The sequence below is a fragment of the Boleophthalmus pectinirostris genome, unplaced genomic scaffold, assembly GCF_026225935.1.
Source record: "Boleophthalmus pectinirostris isolate CB_2022bp ecotype Guang Dong unplaced genomic scaffold, ASM2622593v1 HiC_scaffold_14, whole genome shotgun sequence".
In the NCBI taxonomy this organism is placed as follows: Eukaryota; Metazoa; Chordata; class Actinopteri; order Gobiiformes; family Gobiidae; genus Boleophthalmus; species Boleophthalmus pectinirostris.
In genome coordinates, this window is record NW_026571047.1 from 17,293,130 (window position 1) to 17,309,459 (window position 16,330).

At 36.7% G+C, this 16,330-nt stretch overlaps 2 protein-coding genes across 5 annotated transcripts; one reads left to right on the forward strand and one right to left on the reverse strand.

Moving 5' to 3' along the window:
• Nucleotides 1-3,149: 3,149 nt before the first annotated feature.
• On the reverse strand, nucleotides 3,150-12,901 carry LOC110154362 (receptor activity-modifying protein 3-like). 4 transcript variants are annotated; one of them, XM_055150617.1, is made up of 7 exons: nucleotides 12,469-12,598; nucleotides 5,407-5,548; nucleotides 5,148-5,228; nucleotides 4,617-4,703; nucleotides 4,063-4,213; nucleotides 3,663-3,712; nucleotides 3,424-3,577 (listed from the first exon to the last, which is right to left on the reverse strand). In XM_055150617.1, exons 2-7 carry the CDS (start codon nucleotides 5,468-5,470, stop codon nucleotides 3,561-3,563), a joined length of 450 nt encoding a protein of 149 aa, XP_055006592.1. In that variant the 5' UTR covers nucleotides 5,471-5,548; nucleotides 12,469-12,598; the 3' UTR covers nucleotides 3,424-3,560. The 4 variants fall into 4 exon arrangements, with proteins under 4 accessions (XP_055006591.1, XP_055006589.1, XP_020774013.2 ...); XM_055150616.1 differs by lacking the exons at nucleotides 3,663-3,712; nucleotides 12,469-12,598 and adding an exon at nucleotides 12,883-12,901 and having other exon boundaries at nucleotides 3,150-3,577; nucleotides 5,407-5,545; XM_055150614.1 differs by lacking the exon at nucleotides 3,663-3,712 and having other exon boundaries at nucleotides 3,150-3,577.
• Nucleotides 9,516-15,869, forward strand: ccr10 (chemokine (C-C motif) receptor 10). Its single transcript, XM_020918315.2, has 2 exons — nucleotides 9,516-9,541; nucleotides 14,193-15,869. The coding sequence occupies exons 1-2, from the start codon at nucleotides 9,517-9,519 to the stop codon at nucleotides 15,323-15,325; spliced, it is 1,158 nt and encodes a 385-aa protein (XP_020773974.2). The 5' UTR covers nucleotide 9,516; the 3' UTR covers nucleotides 15,326-15,869.
• Nucleotides 15,870-16,330: the final 461 nt, after the last annotated feature.

Consider the following 16,330-nt stretch of genomic DNA (forward strand, 5'->3'; position numbering starts at 1 on the left):
CTATATAGCCTTGAGAATCACTATTCAAATTCATTTTGAACAGTGATAGCAAACAGACACAAGCATACATATTTGTTTTTCTCCTAAATGTCCATGTTTAGTCAAATAAAATATGTTCTTTTTTTCCCCTATGGCAACAACATACTGTTTTATACCTTGTAATGTGCATTTGTACAAACACATTTCTACAGTGTATATATACAGTATATGTAATTTCCCATGTGATATCTTTGATATCGCTCAACAGATCTTACAGAACAGTTTCAGATCTGGTCTATATTTCAGTTCTCAAATTTATTTTAGACCAAGATAAATGACACATGCTAGCAACATTAACCTAGAAAAGAAAAACGACACGGGCTCTTTGATAAAGTGCAGCTGTGGTTTCCTTTTCTGCATAATTCACACGACCGCAGCATGGACCGAAAAAGTTCTGCAAAACTCTGATATGAATCTAATAATAATAGGTTGCAGACCCAAATTGGGCAATGCTCGACTCATCTTGTGCATCACTTACCTTGCTTTTGGGGTCTTGAAAAGAATCAAATCCGGGCGTTTATAGATATTTTAAACTTTTACAATAGAAGTGAAGGACTGGTGAAGGAGTAGTAGTAGTAGTAGTAATAGTAGTAGTAGTAGCAGCAGTACTTTGGGTCCTTTATAGCCTACTTCACTCCATTGTTTTGCATTTAATGTTAATGAGTTGCTTTATTTGATCTCACCTTATCTCCCAAGTGACTGATACTGACCTTCTTTGTAAAGCATCTTGATAAACACGCTGCAGTTCAATATTTACACTATAAGATGAAGAGTATAAGTTGAACTGCTTTGTCATATTTAACTAATCTTTGTATTGATTTGACCTTTGTTGGTGTTTCCACAATCTATTTTTCCTTTGTATCGTGTTATCTGTATATTTGTTTTTTTATTTGTTTTTATTTTTAACTTAAAACATATTTTTGAAGGGTGTCCTGGCAAAAAGGCAGCAATTACAAAGTTATACATAATCATACAAACAATAGTAAAAATAACATGGGTCACAGATAAGGAAAAACAAATGCCCATTATTGAGGCCGTCTCTGATGCTTTCACAAGAGCTCATACAAGAGATCATGGGATCATGGGATACGTGTGGTGACAGAGGAGAGGTTTGGGCAGCAGGCCCTCTGAGGCTACATAAATACACACGTGAAGAGGAAATTGAGTCACTATCAAGAAGTTTACATGACACTTGTTAGGGCTGCTGGCTGCACAATCATCATAATTAAAGTAAGTCTGCAATTACAATACAATGGAGTCAGCAAAGAACAAAGTATCCAGTCTTTTTACAAAAAATCAAGTTGTTTCTGTAGTTTCGACCAATACAAACATGTTCTGAAAGTCATAGGATTATTGTGTTAGCTGATCAGTTCATATTTCAGTCTTCTCTCAAATGTGAATGTTCCTGGAGTTGGGTGAGAATTTGAAATGAGAAACCAGTTTTAAATTTACAGTCCCATTATTTACCACCATACCCATTTCAAAGCTAAAATGTGCTCCATGAAGTCATATTATTCTTGTATTAGTTGACAAGTTCATATTTCAATCTTCAGTCAAATGTGAATGTCCCTGGAGTTGTTTAGAATAAGCTCTCTGAACAAGGCAAAATATAGAAATATCAGTATATCATGATACAAAGTTTGGTGATACCATCTTTATCATAGAGGTTTTTATATCACCAAGAGTTTTTTTTTTTTATACATTTGTGCATATAGTGGATATTGTGATATTATTGTATTGTGAACCATGTGAGGGACCCTGTGATTCTCAGCTCTACTCTCAAAAGAAAGTTTTTACTTTCCAAACATATATTGCAAATTTTCCCCCAAATTGTGCAGTTCTAACACTTGGTTAATATTCATACATTGTTCTTTGAGCTTTGTTTATCATATTAAAATGTCATCATAACAAAAATTAACCTCTTGACTCTCTCTGCTCTGACTCCTGCTTGTCCGTCATGGAGATGGGTGCAGAGGTCGGACCAGTGACCCAAGGAAGCCACCGCTGACCAAACATTTCTCTGTAAACAGATTTTACATTGTTGCAGATTACCATCTGCACAGCCTTGAGAATGACTTCTCAAATAAATTTTAAACAGTGATATCGAACAGGCACAAGCATACATTTTTATCTGTCTCCTAAATCTTTATGTTTAGTCAATTAAATGTCAATAATATGTTTTCTTCTTTTTCCTATGGCTGTGTGGTCTCTAATGCTTTCACAAAAGCTCAGTCAGTTTTCAGTCTTATACAAAATAAATAAATAAATAGAAAAAAGAAAGAAAGAAAAAAAAGAACAAAGTTGTTTTGTTTTTTTTTTTTACAGTATTTCAACTTTCTCCCCAGCTCAGGACTTAAGAATATTTCATTTCATCTGATAATGACCATTTACTGCTGCTAACCTGTTACTCTGTGCTCCATAAACACATTTTGCCTAGTTTATTCCAGTGTTAGCAATGGATTCTTTATTTACTGAAACAACTTGTTGCAAAACAGGGGTATTATGAAATTGCAAACTAAGGTAAACAAACCACAAAAACTTCTTTCTTCTTTTCACTTCAAGCTCAGGTTTCAGGTCAATGCCTCAAATGCAACAGCTTGTGTGTGAAAAGGAAATGATCAAACTGAAAATCATTTCACACATTTCTTACCCCCTCATGTAAATCATTGTCACAGATTCTACAAATGTACTCTTGTGTTCTGTGTGGGGTTTGTTGACAGACGGTGCAGGGCATACAATGCACAGTGTGGATTCTGTGTTAATGAGCACCTCTTATCTGCTCTATCACACAAGCTATTGTGAAAGTGAGGCATTTGCATTTTGACTCAAACCCGTACTGCCCTGACAGAATTCACACCTGTTTGAAATGAGTGGAAGATTTTGAGATATTGTGAGTTTATGTTTAAATTCACTTCAATAAAATCATAACAATTCAGGAAAATACATTGAAACATCTCTTACAAGTACTTCTGACATGACAATTATAAAAAAAAAATATATATATATATATATTTTATTTTTTTTTTTATTAATTAATTTATTTTCATTTTGATTGAAGCAAGCCAAAATATACAACAATAGTTTTTTTTGTTTGTTTGTTTTCAGTAGTATATTATTGGTAAAATAACAAGTAAAATTTGTACAGTCTTAAATTACAATCAAACACTTTTCAGAATTCCCCAAATAATACAAGATGTTTGGAGCCAGTGGCTAATTTGTTCAGCAGTGTGCACTTTGATAGTTGTATTGTATATTGCAGCATATTCACTGTAAACTGTAAAGTCAGTAGTGTCATTCTTGTTTTTGAGTCTTGCAGATGACCACATAGACCAGAACTGGGATAAGTGCGACTGGGAGCAGGGTCAGAGTGAGGAGCAGAGCCGGAGGAGGGTCCGTGAAGTCTGGCTCATCTCTGGAGCAGGTCTTGAAGTAATGAGAGTGGATGTGTAGAAAGAGCTCCTGCACTGTGGGGTTTGGGTAGAAACAACCCACTGTCATAGACAACTGCTCCAGACATAATGTCATCTCATTATAAGGTCTGAAAGCACACAAGATACAAGAAGAGAGAATATCACTGTGAAACAAAATAATATGTGTATATGGTTCATTTATAAAAAAAAGACCTTTGGGAATTGTAACTTTTCTGTTGAGCAATTTCTCCAACTGCCTGTCTCTGTGGAAGGTGTTATTGTTTTAAGTATGACATAGTATGGCATGAAACATCTTGATCTCACATTTATTCAGTTCCATGTGTTTTACTGTTAAAAACACATTTAAAGACATGTCATATTACTGTAAGCTGCTCGTTAGTGAAGCAATATCTACAGGGATCTGGTGGACCCTCTAGAAAGCTTGCATAATGCAGCTTTAAAAACAATACATGTTTTTAAATTAAAATTTACATTTGAGAACAAAAGTCAGAAATTATTATCTTTGTTCATTTTAAATGTAGTCAATGGAACTTTTTGTTGGTGACCAAAATGGATTTTCATGTTCCACAGAAAACACACACGTCTGTGTTACCTGATGATGTCCGGCAGGCTGCACCACTTGTCTTCGCTCACACTCTTCATTATTTCATGAAAGTTTTGAGCACAATTAACGTGACTGAATTCATGGAGCAGCCCCTTGTGGCACTGTCCCAACGGCAGAGTATCCCAGTCCTGGAACCCCTCTGCACACAGCACCCAGGGGTGCCACATTATCAGATTGCAACAAGCAACCAAGCATTTAAATAAATAAATAAATAAAATGCGACCCCAGTCCCAGTCAAATGCAAGACATTATTGTATTTGAGAAACAGCCCTTGTTAAACGTTCTGTGTCAAGCTGAACGAGCACTAATGAGAACATCATGAATGACATTAAAAACAGATTTTATTTCAGTCATTACTGGGTTAATGGCTAAAAATCACCACTTTTATGAAATTGTGTCTCAGGAACAAGACACAGCTCATGACTCAGTGACTGGCAATGATAACAACAACTAACATGACTATCTCATGCACTGGGCTCTCACTAACAGTCGAACACAGAGGAAGCACACTGCTTATAGAAGTATGTCCAGAGGAAACTCACCATCATCCTCTGTAATAAGAGTTACATTGCTATCCTCTTGTATATGGTGAAAGTCTTCATCAGTCCAAGTTAAATTCAAAGTTGTAGCTGAAATAAAGGGTAGGATATGACATTTAATGAGAATGATGATGTCAAATACATCATTGTTTATTCAGGACCTGCTAAATCGTATTTGGACTATTTAGAACTTAAAACAGAAATACCATAGAAAGTGTACTGTGAAGGCAGACCTTTGTGACAAAACTCAGATTACTACACGCTGTCTTCATTTGATCTAACTGGCTGTTTAAAGGTGATGCATCCCGCTTTAGTTTTCCATCTGAATAAGCCTTTTTAAAGGTCTTTTTTCAGATGTGAATACTGTGCCAAGGGTTTGTGAGGATCAAGTTAGTTAGATTTAAATAATTTTGTGCAATTGTGCAAACTGACAAGTTTCAAGATATTTCGATCATTCTGTGAGAGTCATTTTTTTCACCGTTCTCTAAATTTTTTCACATTTCAGACAAAAATGTTATTGTAGAATGACCTTACCATTGCTGACTGTTGTTACTGTTTCATTTGTCAGGTTGAAAAGAAGCTCTGAGTAGTTGCTAGATTGCAACTTTACAGCACCTGCAAACAAAATTTTTTTTTTTCAAATTTACATATTTTTTAAATCACAAAAATCTAACAAAATCTCCCGTTTTCATCACTGAACCAAACCAAAAACCACAAGATTGTCTCTGGACCCCTGCTTCTGAAAAACAGGAAATACCACACATGCAATCTAAAGACAGTGCAAAAGTTGTACCTGTGTAGAGCAGTGTGACGATCGCATGGAGGTACAGGGAGGACAGAGGGGACTGCGCTGCCATGGCGCCGTAGGACTGAGCGCTCACACAGGGGACCACCGGAGCTGAGGGACAAGCCCAGCCCCCTGTAGCTGTCTTCTTCTGGACAAGGTGGAGAGAAATAAAAATTGGTACTAAATGAGACTACAAACCTAGAATTAAAACTAAACTGGGACTAGAACAGGATTGGGCACAAACCAGGACCAAAACATTATGTCCACTTTTTTTTGTGCATCTCCAAAATGAGTGTAAAGTAAATTAGTAAAATATGAGCAAGTGTTTGAGATTTTAAAACTTTTTTCGCAACACATTATACCTTGTAGTGAGTGCTGCTGATGGACAGAATATGAATAGTTTTCAAATTGACTTTTCAAATTCAGTTGACACCAAAATATCAAAAATATAATTATTGCAAACATGTTTCTTTATTATTTTTCCACTGTCGTAAAAAAACAAGTGCACAATTTCGTCAACAAATAAGAAGACTATAAAATAAGAAAAAAACATTAGCTGTAAACATCATAGGATAATATAATAATTCCATAATAAAAAAAAATTTAAAAAAAATGCGCATGTTATTTAAAGTACGGTACATTCCTTACACCCAGGACACCCAATGTACAGCATGATTCCTATCTGCTAATTGGCTGTGTGCTTTTCTATCTGTGATTAGGTGGAAGTGGGTCTGTGTTTCCTGGCCCCCTCTAAAGCTCTTAAGGGACTTCCTCGTTCTTTAGAGCCGCACTGACAGTGGGAATACACGAGACTGAAGAATTTAGTGTCCCAGACAAAATACAACTAAACAGACTACACTAGTAAGGCTACTGTGTGTGAGTTTGGGCGAGGTGTGAAAAACGCTGTCAATAACACTGCATGATAAGATTTCCTCTTTTAGTTTCGCCAGGAAAAAAAAGATAAAAGATCAGCATTTAAACTAAAAGAAAAATTACAAACAAAAATAATAAGAATTACTTTTGGTATAGAATGGATCTAGACAGTCTTAACAGTGAGATTTGACCATGACATTTATGTATTATTATTTTGGTGTCTCAAAAAGTTGTTACTTTTAGACCAGAGGTGTTAAACTCAAATTCACAGAGGCCAAAATTAAAAAGTGGGACTAAATTGTGGGTCAAACTAAATATTTATTGAAAAATTTCAACATCTGCATGTTTTCTCTTCTTTCGAGATGTGTAATGTTAAACCTTTTCTTATTAAAATGTTTAAGAATAGTTTTGCTTAAACATTAAATCCAAAACAAGCATAATATAAAATAAAGCATAACAATTTTAAGTAAATAATGTCTCTATAGTCTATCTGTAGCCAGCCGGCAGCTCTAATACATAATTGGTATGATCTTGTGGGCCAAATATCACAGGCCAAATTTGGCCCCCGGACGTGAGTTTAACATGTCTGTTATAGACAAAGGCTTGTGTGTAGGCTGATATGATACAACACACTAATACTGTTTTGATTCTGTGGCACCTGAGTCAGTGGAGACAGGAAATTTTACTTTAGCGACTGGTGCTGAAAGACATTTCTTTTGGAGCAGGAAGAGTGCAGTCACAAAGCGGCTACATAAACACACACATAGACACACATATGGGACTAAACACACACGAACAACACGAAGCATAAAACAGTGAGAAATATGACACATTTTGTGTAGAAGTTTAGTTGAGTTTTAACACTTTTTTGGTGTTTCTGAAACCTGTGACCAAACCCGAGACTGAAAAAAATAATAACTGAATAACCTGTGATAAACACACTGAGTTCTGAAACGTTTAACACACCCCTCACTGGGCAACAGACCCTCCATTTAAGTCAAAATTGTTGTGGTAATAGATACTGTATGCATCCATCAGTAAATGTTATGATGTAACAGTTTTGTTTTTGTTTTTTTATGTATATATACCTTTAATTGTTTTGCATTTTTATATTGTTCTTGATTCATATAAAAAAAAAATAAAAAATAAATAAATAATAATAACAATAATAAAATAAAATTACTTTTTTTTGTGTGTGTGCTTAATCAAAATATGTTTGTTTTTTTGTTTGTTTTTTGACATTGTCAGGGAACAAAATTCAAAAACTGGGAACTTGCTTCAGTGTATAAAACAAATAATAATAACATAAACTATAATAAAATAAAAATAAGGGAATGCATTAAAATAAGATAAATAAAAACAGACTTTGACATACAAATACAAAATATACAGAACAGCCGTACAAACTAGAGTGAGAGTAGCAGGCCCACGTGTGCATGAGTGTGTTTCAAAGTGTTGGCTCTCTTTAGGGAGGTTAAATAATGACACTGTATTGTTTTAGCACCTTTGAATCTTTAATGCACCCTCAGTCGGTTTGGTCTGCACCCGGGAGTGGCAAGAAGATTAACTACAGTTATAATTCTGGTGGAGGATCCAACACCTATTTGGCTCCACGGAGATGTTAGCACTTTGCCTAAAATTTTCCACATTAAGCAGTCCACCTTGCATTTATTCACTTCTAGGTTTGTCAGTTCTAGTTTGCCTCCTCATAGATTTGGCCTGTAATTTGGCTAGAGGCATCGCCCACTTGCTTCGTTGGCGATAGATAAATTTAATGCCATACTACCAGCAGGTGGTGGGCCCTTCACTATAAAAGTTACATATAGTGCACCTTTAAGAACTGTAATCTTTATTTGGTATTGGTATTACTTTTACTCTATGAGAAACACAAAGCTGTGATCCCGTACACTGAAGGTTTAACCCACAGGCGGAGTTCAGTGCTCTGGTTCGTGCCCAGGTGAAAGACTGCGCTGCCAGTTTCACTCTGATCTGCATTAACCACAAATACAAACATGTCACAGGAGGGCACAGACGGAACTGGTACCACTTTAACCACAATCTGATCCTGGCCTTGTAAACACCTGGGTTTGTCTCACCATACGCTGTTCTTTTCCCATCAGAAACAACCATCTGATCTGTTCTCAGGGCCCTGCCAGTGTCTGAAACGCCTGTGCCTGTGGTTTAGTGGGTATTATTGTTTTGTTTAGAGTGCTCGGTTGCAATCACGGGTCAGGGTCAGGTCACAGGTTAAGGTTACAGAGGTGTGCACGTTCAGTGTGTGTCCAGATGTGAGAAAAAGAATTCAAGTGAAAGGTGATATGTTTATGAATCAGTTATTGTGACAGCAGTAGAGCAGGGGTTAACAAAATGAACCACCAAGATGACTGTGAAACCAATCCCTACTGTAGAATAAAACTGAAAGCTGTAATATTTTCAAATGTGAGATATTTAGCTTGTTTCAATAGTGTGTTGTGCTGTTGGACCCAATTTCACCAAACTGAAAAAACAAATTTATACAGTTTCATAGTTTTTAGAATTATGTCTTAAAATCATCTCACAACCCCCAGTTTAGTGACACTCTTTTAGAAAGAAATATTGAGACCATGTTTCTCAGATGCACAAAGAAATCATCCCAAATACTGATTAGAAATTACAAAGATGACGAGTCTTGCCAGAGAACACATAAACAAGACCTAAGCATTTCAAGATAAATTGTTAATCTCAGAAAAAGTTACATTATTACATTACATTAGTTATATTATATTGCAAGTTTTCTTTTTACATGATGTCTTCCAGCTCTATAATTGGGAACACAAAAAAATAAGTAGAATGCGGTAGTCCTTTCACTTAAAAAACATGACCTTATATTCAGTTCACAAGGTCTTTAATGGAGGTCAGTGTGGTTTAAACAGTTTTTTTGCAAACACAAAGCAGGTACACCTGACAAAATATCTAAACAACTTGACCTTTCACTTACACTGCCGTCTCAAAATAAAATGTAAAAAACATACGCATAAATATGTGTTTAGTTGCACTGACTTACTGTTTGATTGTCACATGCAAAAACAAAACAACAAATGAAGAAATAGCTTACACAGTGCTTGCTGAAACTGATGCTCCAGTGAGAGGGTGAGGCAGAGGTCAGAAGAACTACTACGACTGCTGTGATTGGCTGATTCTCAAACCCATGTTCATATATTTACTGTGCGTCAAACTCTCAAATAGACAATAAGCTCTGAGGAGATGGCAACGCTCAGTACCACCACAAGTAAGGACGTATTTTAAATAATAATTGCGCTTATCTCAATTGTTCTCTATTTGTTTTTATATTTAATCATTCTTACAATTAATTTAAGATGTTGTTTTGTCTGATTATTATAGTTTTCATTTATTTCCTTTTTTTTTTTTAATGTTAATTTTAAATGAAATTATAATCCTTGACAGTTGGAATTTTGGAATTGACAACTCAAATATGTTACAAAAATGACTCACTTCCTCGCTGTGGTTCAACACCTGCCCGTGTCAAAACGTAAACATTCCAGATAACTAATGCAACTAAATGTAAGGGGAAAAAAAAAGGTCTAATCTACATGTCGATATTGTACATATTCAGTGGTGAAATTGTACTTAAATGTAATCATTATTGGTATACTGATATTCTTACATTAAAAGAGTACTACAGTACTGCAACCCGCACAGCGGTTTCATTTGGGTTTTGTTGTCGTAAGCCCAATAATAGCCAAGCAAAAGTAGCGTTTGTGTTTTAGATGCAAATATTTCATATTTACTTCAAATTAACTTTGATTTTACTTGTTCATTTAAGTAACTATTAAATAAATATGAAATATTTGCATCTAATAGGAAAACACATATAACTGTGAGTAATAACTAGTCAGCATGCTTCCTTATGAATAAATCATTTAACTTTTTTGTTGCCTGCATATGTTTAAAAGTGCAGTATTTTGGTCTATTGTTTGAGGCAAAAGAAGAAATGAGACTGCAGCTGCATGTGACACTACGATGTATGGTCGCCGTAGTAACACACAAATGATGGATGAGCTGACTCACAGCGTAGGGTTAGTCACCCTCGACATGCTATATGTGGCAATATGCAATAGCCTACTATACATGAGGCAAGCACAAACACATGGGGAAACTCTTTATTCACGGTAGGGGCCTGCTCTTATTGTCCTGCTCTTTTCAAAGCCAAATGCTACACTACAACCCATTCTCACTATAGATTCATAATAATAATGAATAATTATGCACCAGTTTTATATGGCGCTTTTCTGTACACCCAAAGTGCATTATTCATTCACTCGACACATCTACAGACTGACAGAAATGAGACTGCCAATCATTGGCCCATCCAACCACCCCTCACACACACACACACACCACTTATATATGAAATAACACACGTACGTAAATAAATAAATAAATAAATGTTTTCTCCATTAAGGGACGGGATTGATGCTGGATAACACAGCTAAATGAAATTAAATTCAGATTTAAGATTTTATTTTCTTCCCACTAACTTAAAATTAGAGCCCGACCGATATGGATTTTGTTGTGGCCGACATAAAAACTGATATATAATGGGAGTTGGGGCTGCCGATAGCCGATATAATCGCCGATATATTTAGTGATGTAAAAATTCACTGTAAATCTTGAATTGATTAAAAAACTTAGGTTTGGCTCTAGCGGATTCTAAATTGGGTTTATTTAGGCAACATTTATTGTTATTTTGACTCTTTACATCATATTTACATACAGTAGATTGGCCTAATGGCATTTTTGCATCACATTCTAGCTACTGTTACTGTCACTGCTAGTGATGGGTATTCCAGTTTTTTTTTTTTTTTTTTTGGAGAACCGGCTCGGCTCACTAAAGCAGCTGGCTCTTTCGGCTCCCAAGCGACTCTTGACATTGTTTTGTTGCAAGCAGGACTAAACCAGAACTGAACCAGGACTGAGTGTCGGGACTCGGTTTCTATAATTTCTTCTTCACTCGAGCCCAAGATTAGTCCTGGTTTATTAATTTTATGCTGAACTGCAGCCAAATATGCACTTTTTTTTTATCCTATGCACACGCAGATTTCTGAAAGTTTCGTTTTCAGCCGCTGCTGCTGTCAAACTAAGGGTCTACATGCGGCTTGAAGAGAAAAAGTAAGAAAAAGAGAAAACACGGCTCCCAATAAGAAACATGCTCCGGTTGTTCACTTCAAAAAGCCGGATCTAAGAGCCGCTTCGATCGCGACCGACCCATAACTCCTAGCTAGTAAACTATCGCTATTAGCCTTTAGTCGTAAAAACGTGCGCACCGCGGTAATTAAATATATGCATAAATGTGAATCATTCACACGTCTATTCACAGCTCATTTACATATCAATGCTGGTCCAGTAGTAAATATACGGCCAATATAATCACTTTACAACAGACCAATAGAAAACAGCCTGTTTATGTGTGGGAGCTACAGCAGCTAATCGCTAACAAAACCTAAACTAGCTTCAAAGTCGATGTATTTCCAACACTCACCGCTCACACAGGCTCCTCCTCACATCACAAGTCTGCACTAATAAATGTCCTTTTAATCCAGACTCAAACCGATTGTCCGAAAAAGAATATAATCTCAGTGTTGCGCACCACTGCGGGTGTAAACAAACACACGCGAGTGAAGTGACGTCACTCTGGTGGTGTGTTCAGGGACAGTACGGACACAGACAAATTACACCGTAGATAAATACTGATGCGGAGCCACATATTAGGACATTTATCTGTCTGTAAATTGGATTAAATGAACATAATGTAGAGAGTCTAAGCTTTATAACGAGGTATAACATGCCCACGTGAAATATCGGCCCATATCAGCAAGCATATCGGCCGATAGCCGATATGTCTCCAGGTGCCCATATTGGCCGATAATATCGGCCAGCCGATATATCGGTCGGGCTCTACTTAAAATGTATGTTAATTTAACATACATACATTTTATGAATTACCTCACAAATCAAAAAATAAAAAATCATTAAAAAACATCCATATAGCTAATCCAAAATTAACTCCTCTCACTGGCAGAGACATCAATACAACTTTTTTTTTTTACATTTCAAAATGTTTTAAATATTTAGCAGCTTTTTACTGTGCACTAACATTTAACCAGAATAAACAAAGAATAAATAATAATTTCTTACCTTTGCAAAACTTCATGAAATGCCCAATATTTAATTGTTAATACCATCAGATACATGCACAGTGTAGCAGATAAGAGAGACAGATGCTTAATGACAAAAGAGATGAATAAAGGATGATTAGAAACTAGTGTTGGCACGCGACACTGACTGATCTGTGGACCTGAAGCTGCCCACGACTTCCCCTATGCCAACGTTCCACTCTCACCACTGTCACGCAACCTGCTCCCTCCACTCAATACACCTCACACTTACTCAGAATGAAATAAGCTAGTCACAACAGAGATATCTGACTTAAAGTGATTTGTAAAAAGTGGAAAAAGCCCCAATCAAGTTGAAAGAAATTAGAATAAAGTCTTCTACAGCCAATCTATGCATGTAGCCTATAGCGCTAAGAGTAAAGAAACAGATACTCACGGGTATATGTTTCGTGTATCACGGTCTTCTTCTCCATGGGTCTCAGAACGATGAAAACAGTGATGAAAATATTATATCTTCTGAATGAGAAAAAGTCCTCAAAACATTGCATTTTTGTCCTGTTTCAGCTGACATATAACAGAAAGCCAAAATCCAGGAATTGTTAGGTTTCAGACATAGACTGTATATATATAAATGGACATAGCTAACCTGCTAGCTTCTGTGTTTCAAACAGGAAATGAGCATGGATGCACGTCCGGCTCCATCGACTCTGGTTGACTTTACATTTAAAAATTGGTCTCCCCTTTGACTGTGACTTCTGCAGTGAGCCTCGTCATTTTCATCTTAACATGTTCACATTAATTCACTCAACATGATCCTGGTGTTTTTGCTATTCTGCCCATAAATATAGAACAGAACAACTTTGTATAAACACACATTCAATCATTACAGAACTGTCTGAGTCAGCTACAACCAATAAACACTCTTATTACATACATTTATAAACCAAACAAGGATAAAGACTGAACTGATATTTGGAAGCCGATATCCAATCCAGTAAATTTTTCTTTATCAGCGCCGATATCAGATACCAGTATCTAGGGGTGTAACAATATCCAAGTCTCACGATATGATATCGTCACAGTATAAACCTCACCGTACGATATTTATTGCAATATCGTGGCAAAACTCACGATATGGTGGGGAGGCTCACGATTAGGGATGTAACAATATCTAAATCTGTCAGTACTATATTTTCACGGTATACATCTCACGATACGATATTTATTGCGATATTTTGTGGAGGCAAACAGAACTGTTAATATGCTACTTTTTCTACTTAAAATGCCTTGACAAGACTTAATCCAAAGATCTAAGACTTAAAGGTGTTGTTACTGTTATTTCTTCATGTAGTCTGCACTGAAATGGAGCAAAGGATCATGGTATATGTAGTTCCCTCTGTCTCTTTTTAGCTATTGCTGCACTATAATTCTTATTTTAAGCAAAGAGACTTGTAATTCCATATATTGTGATGGTCCATGACATTATTGTGAGAACTTTCACGATACAATGTCACGATATTTCGGTTATTGTTACATCCCTACCAGTATCGGATTGTGCATTCCTAGTCTTTATCGCTGCCCATTAACAAACTTTTTGGGGCCTGTATCAAGGAGGCTCAATTTTGTTCTGTAAAGGAAAATGACAGAAGAAGAGTCCGATTCTGAGTCATTTAGACTATGCTCATTAGCAATATAAGATCTTTATTTCCCATTTTTCTTAAACTTCTACTGTTTTTTCCTCAACAGCAATGGACGACTTTGGAGATAATTACACTGACTATGAGGACTACAATGACTCCACCACCAGCATGTACCCGGACCTGAACTCTTTCGACTACTGTGAAGCCGGAGACCACGAACTCACGATCAAAGTCTTCCAGAGCTGCTTCTTCTGCCTCATCTTCTTCACGGGGATCATCGGAAACTGCCTCGTCATCGCCACATTTTCTCTGTACCGCCGTTTCCGCCTCCGATCCATGACAGATGTGTTTTTGTTCCACCTGGCCCTCGCTGACCTCCTCTTGCTCCTCACTCTCCCACTGCAAGCCACTGATACTCACCTGGGTTGGATCTTCTCGAGTCCCCTTTGCAAACTTACCAGAGCCTGCTACGCTATCAACACGTATAGCGGTCTAATGCTGCTAGCTTGCATTAGCGTTGATCGGTACATGGTGGTAGCAAAGGCCCAGGAGATGCTAAGGTTGCGACGTCAGATCTTAACCGGTGGAAAGGTGGCTGCAGTTTGCGTTTGGCTTGTTGCAGTTCTTCTTAGCCTTCCTGAAATTCTGTACTCTGGAGTCTCAACGTTAGGGGACGAACATTACTGTGGTATGAAAATTAGCGGGACGGTAAAGAAGGCGACGAATGGTGCGATAATTGCGATTTTCGGTGTGTCCTTTTTGGTGATGGTGACTTGTTACTCGTCAATAGCTAAAGTTTTGTCTGAAGGTCATAAGTTTAATCAAAGTAAACAATGGCCTCGTCAGCGCACCCTGAAATTAATGGTCAGTCTCGTGGTGGTTTTTGTCCTCTTTCAGCTGCCGTACACTGTGGTACTTTTGCACAAAATGGCTGCCTCCTTCTGCGGGTTGCTGCTTGAATACATCACCTGTACTCTAGCTTACATGCGCTGTTGTCTAAACCCGATCCTCTACGCTCTGGTCGGGGTGCGCTTCAGAAATGATGTTGTGAAACTGATCCGGGACAGTGGGTGCCCATGTGGAGCCCAAGCCACTCTTCACACAGTTAGCTCCACCTCCATGTCTCCTCCTCTGGCCATCAGCTCACCTTGTTCACCCACTTCTCCAGAAAGAAGTACAAATAGCACCACTGACTCCACTAAATTCAAGTTCCCAAACAGCAGTGTAAGTAAGTGGTAACATAATTCACTTCTCAGTAAAAACAGTACTAGAGCCAGCTACCAGAGAGCTGTTAAATGGTGACACATTATTAATATTTTGTTTTAAATTGTTAATTGCTAAGACTATGGTGTAAACTTTTCATTACTCTCAAACCCATAAATAAAATCATATAGAAACAGTAGGCTATTGAGTAAAAGTAATGTGGAGAACAAAATGTTTTTAACTGTAAATTATAAAATGTATTTTATTTGAATGTAAATAATAGTTTTTATTCTAGTATGTTTGTGATGTGATGTTATTTGTTTGTTGGAAAAGCTGTTGCAGTGAGTTGTATCGACCTACATAGGCCACAGTCACAACCGCAGTCATAAACAGTAAGACAGCACGAGTTTGTTGTTCATATTTTCATCAAGAGACACAAGCAGACATGCTGACATTTTACCATTTTCAGTGTTTAATGTGGGTTCTTTTTACTCCAGACCACAACTCAACAGCCATAAAAACAACACATTTATACAAGGAAGTGAGGCCTGTTCTGTCTTATCGGGAAATTACACCTACACACGCATAAAGAAAAAAACAAAAAACTATAACACATATTTTTTTTTTAACCAAAAATGTATTATTGTTTTTATCATTATTTTAATAATGTAATTGTTTTGTTAATTGTCAAATTGTGTTATGTAAATCTTACTTGTACATACTCTTTCTCTTTTTATAGTTTCATAAAAAAGTATCAATAAACATTAACAACATTAAGATAAGAGAATTTTATCAATCAATCAATGTCACTTTATTTGTCCCTGAGTGGCAGTTTAAACACACTGAGCAGTAAAAATATAACGATAGCAAAAAGCTTAAACAAAAGTGTCAGGTGTGTCAAACAGGTGGAGCAGACCTGGGCATTGTACAGCTCCTGGGCCACATACGGCCTTTTGGTCAACTCTGACTGGCCCGTTTAAGCTAATTTGGAATTTCAAAATAAACATATTTTATAATTTTACTTCATGCATTTACTAAAGA

What these genes read in the sequence shown, in the direction of transcription:
- ccr10 (XM_020918315.2), top strand. Translation starts at nt 9,517, where the DNA reads ATGGCAACGCTCAGTACCACCACAA. An exon ending in AACGCTCAGTACCACCACAA is followed by an intron (nt 9,542 to 14,192) that starts GTAAGGACGTAT and finishes TTTCCTCAACAG; the next exon opens with CAATGGACGACTTTGGAGAT.
- LOC110154362 (XM_055150616.1), bottom strand. Translation starts at nt 5,470, where the DNA reads ATGGCAGCGCAGTCCCCTCTGTCCTCCCTGTACCTCCATGCGATCGTC. An exon ending in TCTTATTACAGAGGATGATG is followed by an intron (nt 4,214 to 4,616) that starts GTGAGTTTCCTC and finishes TGCTGTGTGCAG; the next exon opens with AGGGGTTCCAGGACTGGGAT. An exon ending in AGCCTGCCGGACATCATCAG is followed by an intron (nt 3,578 to 4,062) that starts GTAACACAGACG and finishes GTGTGCTTTCAG; the next exon opens with ACCTTATAATGAGATGACAT.